Raw genomic sequence first — 10,388 nt, forward strand, 5'->3', positions numbered from 1 at the left:
CCTGCACAGAACACCTCAAATACCAGCCTGCATGGATGAATTCAAAGGAGCAATTATCATCATACAGCAACAATTTTCATAATCCTCATGTACTTCCCTATACAAAAGGCCGATGAAAGCTAAACAGTGAAACAATATGCAACGGGCCAACTCAACACAGTAGCATATAGAAGTATCTCACCAAACTTTTTACAGACAAATTCACTCATGGATCATATTTTGGCCGGGAATTATCCTTGAATGAATGGGAACCAGATCCGACATCGATGCTCTGTGATGAGAACAAGTTTGGGTACGAAAAATATGGTTCATCCATTGAGGTGGATCTCTCAGGCTGGTGATATTCAGAGTTATGCTCGTGAACCTTGTGATTGGACACTAACGACTCAGTATTAAACTTAACCTCCTCAGGCGGTGGCTGATTTGACACACTGGACTCCTCCAGGTCTTTATGAACCACTTGGTCATCCAACGAATCGAAGCTCTGATCAGAATGCTCCAAAGATCTTTTGTGTTCGAGTTCAGGAGTTGGAGCATTAGCAGACTCAGGTGTGGCCGCATAAAATGGGTTATCAGAATCACCCAGGACTGCCGATTTTTTCCTGGTGAGCTCAGTGATTCTGACTTGCGCAAGACTAGCTGCAGAACGGGCGGCAGCTGCTGCACGCTCAGCAGTTTCAGCAGCAGCTTGAGCAGCAGCAAGCACATCTTGAAAATCCACATCCTGTGTGTCGCTCTTTGTCCTTGGAAGAGAGCATGGAGGAGCACTTTCTCTTGCACAGAATGACGCGGATGAAAGTGATGGGGGAGAAATAAATGGCAGGAACTGTTTATCTTCCTTGACATCAACAGAACTGTTAGCAGTTTCATCTTTGCGGTCTATAAGATTCTCTTCCACTACATCCTTGGGATCCAAATGCTTCTGAAGGGACAAAGTTTCCACATTTCCAGAGAGCTGTGAAGATTCATCACCAACTTTGTGGTCGGCAGGGCTCGCAACAACTGGATTGGGTGGAATAATCTCTGGTGCTGAGGCTGCATTTGAATTTGGCTGTACTGAAATCTTGGGAACCTCCGGAAAATCCAATGAATCAAAGCCTGTATCAGAATCGGGCTGTTCATTAAGGGCATGATCTGGTGTTGAGTACAGCGAATCATCATGCTTCTCTTTAGGCAGGGGTAATTTAGATCCACTTCCAAACTGTGTGGATCCATTCTGCAATAGAGAGGTTGCATATGAGATGCCAAGTTAATGTAAGCAATGCCAGGAAAAAATTGAAAAATGAAAAACCGCTATTCACCAGCAAATCTTCATGGGATTTGAAAAGCTCAGATTCTGAGGCAGCAGGATCCCATTCTAACCCATGCTCTTCAGCAATTTCTTTAAGAAGCTTTAGTTTGGCTTCAGGGGCAGGGGCTCGAACTGATAGCAGCTCGATTAACTACAGTAAAAGATATGTATTTCGAGATTAACCAACTGAAAAAGCTACAGATTACTCGTAATTAGCAAAATAAACTGGAACTTTAAAGAACCTGTCGATTAACTCCACAATCTGGCATAAGTTCAGTAGCAGCAGCTACAAATTCTTTCCCATACTTTGTTGCAAATAACATCTGAACCTGTAGCAGCTCCGTTAGATCGGCACATCTGGGGGCAGCAAAGCACACACTGGATATTGCTTCTTTTAGGTCAATAGGACATTCCCTGTAGAAAGACCAAATTCAAAGATCAGTTAAGGCCGGTTGGCCGAGAGAGAAAAAGATCAGGTATGCCCATCGATGCTACTTACAACACTGCTGCATGGCAAGTTACAGAACAAGCTACAAGAAAATGCAAGGGCTAATGAAAATGCACTTGAAAGATCCAAAGTTAATAGTGAACCACCAACTAAAACAAGCAAAGACCAAAGCAAAAAAACTGCAAGGAAAGACGAAAGCAAAAACATACTGAGTTTTGGAACTTGAAGCATTAAGTGTTCCATTCAATTCATGTTGCAAAAGATTGATAATCAAATTCTATACTGGCCATACATATATCTCATGGGGTTGGGTTGTGTTGAGGGGGCTTTAGAAATAAAGTGAAAAAGAGACAAGCAGAAGCCATAAAAACATCCTCCGGCACATTGTTCAATTGGAGAACTACTAATGAGCAATACACACTTTGATTCTACCCTTCCAGTTAGCTAACTGAACTTTTTAACTTAGTCAACCATTGCCATCATTCCCTACAACAAAGTATGCATGAGGCGAGGAACGACCAAGCCAAACCACAGGAAGTTTCATTAAGCTTAGGCAACTACACGAATTCTTGCCAATTGACTATACTTTCTTAAAGGTTAGACTTCAGACATAATCTTCAACATGTCATCCTTCACACAGCAAAAGATTGAACCATGAGTGAAGCTTCCCAGATAGTTTAGAGATTACTAGGCTTAGCCACTCATTCTAATCAGTCTCAACATACTAAAAGAGCACAATTTATTAACATCACAACCTCTGTGCCTCAATGATCGGAAGGCGAACAGAAATGAGCTCACAAAAGAGCTCTAGGATCTCTTGAGCTGCCATCATTTTCTCTTCTCTTATGATATGCTCCACCTGAAAAATTACGAATAGAGAAAAGATGAAATTTCAAGTATGAACAGAACTTTCAAAGTCTTCCAATCAGCAGACAACAGGCATATCCCAAAATTAGGATCAAGAGTTCACTAACTGAAAGTCGCAAAGGTTTAGCAAAACAAGAAAATACCCTAATACGAGCAGTAGCTTCTTGACCGGTTTCAAGCAGCTTCGCAATGTCACGGCGCATCTGCTTTATCTGAATCTCCCTCCTGTTCCTCAGCAACTTTATCCGAGGAACGGTCAACTTCAAAAGGGTTTTACTGCAAAACACAGCACGAAGTACAAACATCAATACACTATTCAATGCCAAAAGGCTATGAACCAAAGACATGTCTCCACATCGATAGAATCTTCGAACTCGGCAGCATGGAGGGCAGATGAGGATATCAGCCAGAGAGAAACAGGAGTCGGCATCCGAATTTCAAATCAACTGAACACAAATCCCATTTAACCCACCTGAATGCGAAGTTCCAAGCAATAAAAGAAACAAACATGCCCATCTAATCGAAAAAGGAAAACAGAAACAAGATTGAAGACCATAGCTCACGACCCGGTCACAAGAACATTAAAGGAGAAAAATTGAACCAGCTTGAGAGATTGAATTACCATTTTGCAGCTTTGAAGCCCTTCGCGAAGAATGAATCCAGCATCGACATGGTTAAGAAACCCAGATCACTGCAGACCCAGAAATGCACCAGTCAAGACACGCAAGAAAGTGAGGGAAAATCTCTGATCGGCCGCTACTTATAAAAGAAACCCAGAATCAAGCGATCTCGACTGACGCAAGAACGCAATCAATCAATTAAAAAGGAGGGAGAAGGATGACGAGGGAGCCAAGAAACGACGAAACCTGCCACGCTAAATGGACGCGCAGGAGCCAGTTTCCTTATGCAAGAAGGTTCCTCCGGAGGGTCCGTGCGTAGGCTCTGGGACTTTCGGATGCCGACTCATAAACTCGATCCATCATTGAGCGCAGCGCGTCGGTAAAAAAGCCACGACAAAAGTAAATCCATGGTCGCTGCTTGGTTTAATTTTGGCTGTCTATCTACTTTGGCTTTTTCTCCACTGAATTACCCGATCAGTGGGGACAGTTGCTGACGTATTCTTAACTTACGAAAGCCCAAACAAAATCTCTCTATGCACGCATTTCGTACGTCGTAGAATGTCTGATTTGAGTCATGAAGAATCAACCCCCGTGTTAATCTACATAAGGTGCTCGGCGTACGCTCGATGAGATTTGAGTCATAGAGAATCGGCATCTAAATTTTGGAGTCGCGGGTAGTAGGAGTGGTGATGGGGTCGAAGGTCTACTACGCCCGCTCATGCTCGATCGGCCCAAAGAGCCGTTCGGAATGTGCCTGGATGAGTAATTCGTTCCTTACGCTTGGTCCGTCCCTAGCTCACCCAGCCTAGTTAATTTGGTACTGTTGAATTTGGAAATTTTTTGATCGCGGTTGAGTCTTTGCCAAAATTTTTTATGCTTGGTATTAAGCTAGCTCGCTCAAAATTATGTAGAGATGATCGTAAATTTTTCAATGTATTAGGAGATTCGATCCTTAAATACCTCCAAACTGTCTTGTTTCTTGGTTCATGCCTAATTCAAGGTTAGGTTTGAAGGACCATATTGAAAAACTCAAATATTACGTAATGCAATTTATCTAATCGCTTAAGTTGTTAGGACGTCCGATAATTACAGTTTGATCGGGGATGGTAGAAATCTAGATTTCATCTAGATGAAGCTAGGAACATGCGTCGGTCTTGGTGACCTCGCATTTGGTGACCACACATGTGGAGTGGTAATCGCAGGAAGTTTAACGACTTATGGACCCTGATGCACCTAAAACATTAGTCGAATTCAGAACAGCTCGTCAGGAAGAACGATCCTTGACATTTTTCCATGCTCAAGGTGGATTAGATAGATGAGCACATCGTGCTTGGAATGCAACCCGAAAGGGAATTTTTCTTGAAGAATTTTGAAGTGGGTCGGTGACGAAATCACGAAGCGAAAGCACTTTGGTGGTCGGCAAGATGATTCGGCGATGAAGGTGAACGGTACGTGATTGGCGCTAGGCATGGTAAGGTCTCGGGGGTCTTGTTCAAAAGTCGAATTGTTTTGAGGGTCCGTTTGCCCGACGAAAGCTATTTTCGAGAAACTATTTATCGATTTTTCGTTATTTGGATAACGGAAAATTAATCGATGCACGAAAAAATATTTTTCGTGGATCGAAAACAATAAGTTTAAATTGGGAGAAAACGTCTTCCCTTTATGATAAGAAGGAAATCATTTTTTTCTAAAAAAACCAAACAAATGAAAACTAACCATTTTCCTTGAGAGTGATCTCATCGAGAAATATTTTTCTTTGTACTAAAATTTTCAATGAAACCAAAGCACCCTAAGTGAGTCTCATAAATGATTAAGGGTGTGTTTGTTTCACTAAATAATTCAGAGATAAATGAAAATATTTGTCATAAAAACCATTCTCAAAGAAAAACGGTTTGTTTTAATTTGTTTGGTGGAGTGAGGAAAGTGTTTTTCCTTGCTAGAAAAAGAAGTCATTTTACCCCGATCTAAACATGTTATTTTACGTCTATAGAAAACGTTTCATGTAGATTAATTAGTATTCCATCATTCAAATATCGAAAAGTCGAAAAATAATTTACCGAAAATGATTTTCCTTTAAATAAACGGACCATAATAGCAATCCCAAGTTCCAAAAGATTTTGATCAGGGGAGTGGAAGTGCATGATTCATACATTTGGCAAAGAAAAAAGACACTTTTGGCTAAAAAAAGAAGTAACGCCCAAAAGGTCGAGGCCATTACCAGCTCTCCTAGGTCCGAGGCTAATGTTTCCGAAGTACAAAACCAAATTGTTATGGCAACCTAGAATTTGACTGGATTAAGAAGCATGCGATGTCAAATTTCGATTCTACATTGCGTAAGTTTTTCATTAATCCCATGGTTATGTTGTTTCAATTAGGTGAAGAGGCAATTGCAAGTTCTTTCATTAATCACATGGTTATGTTGTTTCAATTAGGTGAAGAGGCAATTGCAAATTCTTATGGTTCAATCATTTTTGGTTCGACCGATGTTTTCTCCGCCAACTCCAACAAAATTCCTTTTCCAAAAATATCTGCAGTTTAGACTATTCTTGCTCGATTCCTTCTAAAGTTCACGAAGCCTCTTAAGTAGATGAGATTTTTCGGAGGAATTTCATCTTGTATGATTGTTATGGTGGTAAGAATCTAGTTACCTACTAACATTGTCTAAAAGCCGATGAACAGGGACTACTTCTTATCACCCTCCATCTCCGAACCTCGGAATTTGTATAGGTTGAAGCAGTCCGCCTTACACCTTTCGCCCGGGGAGATCGCCAAGAGAGAGCCTAAGTCTGAGCCCATCAACATATTCGGTTGAACCCACCTTCACTTAAATGGTTAAGCCAATCTCCCCCTCACGTGTGAGCATCAGTGTTAGGTTTGCTCTCATCTTGCATCTTCAATTCAGATTACTAACCGTGATAGCAATTTCAACAGAAACATGCGTAAATTATGACATATTCACCAAATTGTAGACCCATCAATTAATCAACCATCGGCTCTAATATCATTTGTTGGGAGAGCGCAGCAGAAGCCCGATACCTTTCGCCTAGGGAGATCGCCAAGAGGAAGCCTAAGTCCGAAGCCATCAACATATTCAGACGGACTCATATTTACTTAAAAGTTTAAACCAATGAGTTATGAGTCAACTAAGATAGATTAACTGCTCAACACCACACCAATTATCCGATGTGGACTTTTTCTAACACAACTCACACGTGCATCCTAACACTACTTAGATGACAATGTTGTTGCTAAAACTGGTATAGATAGTGTTACTCGGCCGGAAACACACATGCAGCAGCAATTTCAGACTAAGAGTCAACTTTTTCTAGGTATTAAGATTGAACATTCTCTCAATTGGGTATCCACGTTTGTGAGAGAAACTACATAAACAGATTCGTGAGAAGAGATGGATGCTCTCGAGCCGAAACCGATCAGCAGTCTTGCTGATCCAAACGTGAAGTTAGCCCAAGATCGAGCAGATGTCATTTAAGATGTTGCGGGTCAAGATCCGCTAGTTGCTAGACTGAATTGTCTTACTCAAACTCAGCCAGAATACGTGCAGTTGCTTGGTTCATAGATTCATCAATGCATCAGGACGTAACGATCCGCGTACTTAGATATACCAAAGGTCCGAGAGAAGAAGAGGAGGAAGAATTATAAAAAAAAAAGTCCTAAACCTATTGTAATTGTATTCATTAAGTCATAAACATTTTTTTTTGCTAATTCAATACATATGACCGGCCAGCGTAGACGTGACCTATTTTAGATAATATTCTAATATGTTCTTCAAAATTTTTATTTTTATTTTATTTTCCTTTTTTATTTCCTTTCTCTTTCTTTTCTTTTTTTCTTCCTTCTTCCTCCAGCCGGCCTCGCCATGTCAGCATACCAACCAAATGAACTTAGTAAAAAAATTCGAAGAAAAATATAAAGATATTATGAAAAATTGGTCACGCCGGTATCAATTGGCCAAATGGATTAAATTTGTACAAATGCAAAAGATTTAGGATTGAATTGATAAAAAAAAAAGATTTAAGAGTGCATTGATATAATTAGAAAGGTTAATGATTTTTTTGATAATTTTTCCTAGAAAGGGAATGTCGTATCAAGATCGTGAACACAATATCGGAAAGTTAAAATGGAGTCAATTCTGTAAGAAAGCTCAAGTTAGATGGCGATAAGCATGGGGACTACATCGTTCCACCACTCATCTTTCCAATTAGTCATGGGGCGCATAATTGCTGGTGACTTCTTGCCAAGCTGACGCGGTCATTGCAATGGTGCCTGATCGATCTAAATCGCAACGTCATGCACTCAAAGAGGAACAAGCATCCTTCTTTCCTTCACTTTCCAGGAATCTGAAAGAGGAGCCACCCTGTGATTTGCTGTTTCTGATTGTAGAGTGTCCTAAAGACATGTTCCGAGAGCAGGTTTGGTTCGATACCTTTTGCCATTTGGATGATTACTTCGCTTCGTCGGAGGATCTGGGATGGACCGAGACCGTTCATCCAACGCGTGAACGGAGCCGGAAGTGAGTAGGTAGGATCTTTCTAGCCAACCTGGTGCGAAATCACAGGAGGGGTCATGTTCGCTTTTCAAGCGAAACTTGTTGTGAAAAAACTGTCCGAAAGATGAATCCTCTTACTTTTTTATGATGATTCGCCGTCAAATTTTCAGTTAAATTGTTTTGACAACGCTCAGTTGAATGTTAGAGTCACGAGTTGGACAGAGATTAAAATTGATTCCTAACCCAGAATCGAGAATCGATCCGTTTGATCGTCGAACCATGGACTTTTTAACCGGCCCCATTTTTTAGCAAAACAAGTTATTTTTCTTAATGAAATAAAATCGTGTCATCTCACCATAAAAAAAGACATTTTCCTCAAGTGGTTTACAGTGTTGTTTTGCTCATGTAAAAAGATAATGGCTCGATTTTCGATAACAACACACGTACTTTCTTTTTTCTACAGTGGGCTTCAAAATCGAAAAATTGTTTGTGAAATTGGAAACCGAACCGGCTCTCACCGTAACCGATCTCCTACTTATTGGTCTAGGCCAGTTCGGTCCAATTCTTGAGTTAGATCGGACCCGATACTCACCTATCCCGACACCAACATGGACAATTAGAGATATAAAGGAGGAGAGGCATGTAAATACAAAACTTATAATCTCCTCCATTTAAATAACTACAATAATGTTATATATCGGCATAGATAGCTACTTAATTAACTCTTTGTCCATTCGGACAATTAGTGCATCAATTGCTATTTCCCAACATCAGTCGCATCACATACATAAGAATTAAAAACCGAAACCAAGAAATGAGAAAAAAAAAAAAAAAAAAAAAAAATTCGACGAAAAATTATTACAAAACCAAAAAAAAAATTGAAATTGAAAATGAAAATACCATCGACATCATCGTCAATCATACGGCCAATTGGATGTCCCCCAAATCGAGCTGAGCGGCGATGTCCTCGAGCTGCTTCTTCACGCTCATGTCGATCAGCTTCGACCCGGAGCTGCCGTACCGGATCGTGAACCCGGCGACGAGGCTCGGGTCGATCACCGTCTTGATCCTCACGTTCTTCGCCCCCGTCAGCTTCTGCACCTGCTTCGCGATATGCGCCAGGTGCTGCGACTCCAGCTTCACCACCGAGCTCACCACCGCCAGCTCCGTCTCCGTCAGCGTGTTGTGCACCGTCTCGAACTCCTTCACGATGTCCTTTATCAGGTCGATCCGCTTCGCCTCGATCAGGATGTTCAGGAAGTTGGCCGTGTGCGGCTGCAGCCCCGACGACGCCGATATCTCGTCCACGACCTCCCGCTTCTTCTCCAGCCCCACCGTCGGGTTCGAGAAGAACTCCAACACGCCCTCCTCCGAGAAGATCTTCTCGACCTTCTCCACGTCGGCGCTCGTGACGTCCAGGGTGTTGTTCGACTTGGCCACGTCGGCGAGGGCCGCCGCGTAGCTCGCGGCCGCAGTGGCGGACATGCGGGCGCCGGCGGCGGAGGGGGAGGGGCGGTGGCGGAGGCGGGCGGGGGCGAGCTTGAGGGAGGGGAAGGTCGCGGAGAAGGAGAGGTTGGAGGGTTTATGGATGAATTGGGTCTTTGGGGACGGGATTTTGGACTGGAGAGAGAAGGGTATCTGTTGCAGAGCCGCCATTGTCGTTTGCTGCTGCTCTAGGGAGCGAAGGAGAGAGCGATTTGGTGGGAGGAGGAGGAGGAGATGGAGACGACGAGGGAGGAGTGGATTGGGGTTTTGAGGGGGAGAGCGAGGGAATGGAATTCGTCTTATCTTCTTCGTTTGGGTAATCTGGTGGAGGAGGAGGCAGGAAGGAGCGAGAGCCAATTTTGTCTGCGTGGGATACGGAGTTGCCACGTGGATTTTTCATTTTCCTTTGTGCAGTCGTCATTCGTTTGTTTATTATCTATCATTTCGAATGGCTTTTGCAAGTATGGGCAAAGGCATCGGACCGGATTGAATCAGATCGAACCAATCGATTTTGGGCGGAGACCGATTCCTAAAGATCGAAATTGATGGATCGATCCGATTCCCGATTTCATATGTGGATTCACTCACTCGAATTAATTTGTCGAGATCTTTTTTTTTTCTCTTTTAGTTCTTAATATTTCATATTTCCAAATCCTAGTTCTCATTCTTCTCCCGCTCATTTTAAAGTTATCATGCTCATCACTCTCGACTCTCACTCTCACTTTTACTTCTTTCGATCTCAGTCACCCAATATTCACGCCTCTCTAGTAGCTTGACGCCTCTCGATTATGCCTCCCTCACACTCACATCTCTCGTAAATTTTGTGGCAAACTCGCAGACTTTGGTTTTTGATTATAATCATAACTTGGTTCATGGAGATGATGATTATGTTTAACTTATCACGAGGTTGTTCTATCAATACCACTCGTGCAATGTTTTAGACTATATAACTGCACTTGTAGTCTTGCATGGAATAGGAAGTACAAAAAGAAAGATATATGGCCGGTTCCTGATTCTAACGTGGAAATCATCCCACTCTGGAATGGATCACCCACGGGCAAGTTAGTGCTAGTGTATCCATTCTCACATTGACTTCTCAAGTCCCCAAGAAAATATTGGGAGTGGGGTGGGGGGAGTGTCAAAAAAGATCTAAACCCATTGTATTGATAC

At 42.2% G+C, this 10,388-nt stretch overlaps 2 protein-coding genes across 5 annotated transcripts; both read right to left on the bottom strand.

The window, feature by feature from the left end:
• Positions 1-36: 36 nt before the first annotated feature.
• Positions 37-3,619, bottom strand: LOC115755470 (IST1 homolog). Of its 3 annotated transcripts, none has more exons than XM_030694881.2 (7): positions 3,473-3,619; positions 3,229-3,297; positions 2,750-2,882; positions 2,495-2,598; positions 1,534-1,705; positions 1,302-1,442; positions 37-1,216 (listed from the first exon to the last, which is right to left on the bottom strand). In XM_030694881.2, exons 2-7 carry the CDS (start codon positions 3,276-3,278, stop codon positions 206-208), a joined length of 1,611 nt encoding a protein of 536 aa, XP_030550741.2. In that variant the 5' UTR covers positions 3,279-3,297; positions 3,473-3,619; the 3' UTR covers positions 37-205. The 3 variants fall into 3 exon arrangements, with proteins under 3 accessions (XP_030550741.2, XP_030550742.2, XP_048130516.1); XM_030694882.2 differs by having other exon boundaries at positions 3,477-3,561; XM_048274559.1 differs by lacking the exon at positions 3,473-3,619 and adding an exon at positions 3,380-3,435.
• A 4,784-nt stretch (positions 3,620-8,403) lies between these two features.
• On the bottom strand, positions 8,404-9,533 carry LOC115755523 (ATP synthase subunit delta, chloroplastic). Of its 2 annotated transcripts, none has more exons than XM_030694962.2 (2): positions 8,628-9,533; positions 8,404-8,509 (listed from the first exon to the last, which is right to left on the bottom strand). In XM_030694962.2, the coding sequence occupies exon 1, from the start codon at positions 9,387-9,389 to the stop codon at positions 8,652-8,654; it is 738 nt and encodes a 245-aa protein (XP_030550822.2). In that variant the 5' UTR covers positions 9,390-9,533; the 3' UTR covers positions 8,404-8,509; positions 8,628-8,651. The 2 variants fall into 2 exon arrangements, with proteins under 2 accessions (XP_030550822.2, XP_048131152.1); XM_048275195.1 differs by having other exon boundaries at positions 8,404-8,558; positions 8,613-9,533.
• Positions 9,534-10,388: the final 855 nt, after the last annotated feature.

The sequence above is a fragment of the Rhodamnia argentea genome, chromosome 2, assembly GCF_020921035.1.
Source record: "Rhodamnia argentea isolate NSW1041297 chromosome 2, ASM2092103v1, whole genome shotgun sequence".
NCBI lineage: Eukaryota > Viridiplantae > Streptophyta > Magnoliopsida > Myrtales > Myrtaceae > Rhodamnia > Rhodamnia argentea.

Excerpts from the sequence above, each read along its gene's own strand:
- LOC115755470 (XM_030694881.2), bottom strand. The coding sequence starts at position 3,278 with ATGTCGATGCTGGATTCATTCTTCGCGAAGGGCTTCAAAGCTGCAAAA. Across the intron at positions 1,706-2,494 it reads CCGATCATTGAGGCACAGAG|GGAATGTCCTATTGACCTAA; the intron begins GTTGTGATGTTA and ends GTCTTTCTACAG. Across the intron at positions 1,217-1,301 it reads AATCCCATGAAGATTTGCTG|AATGGATCCACACAGTTTGG; the intron begins GTGAATAGCGGT and ends TCTCTATTGCAG.
- LOC115755523 (XM_030694962.2), bottom strand. The coding sequence starts at position 9,389 with ATGGCGGCTCTGCAACAGATACCCTTCTCTCTCCAGTCCAAAATCCCG.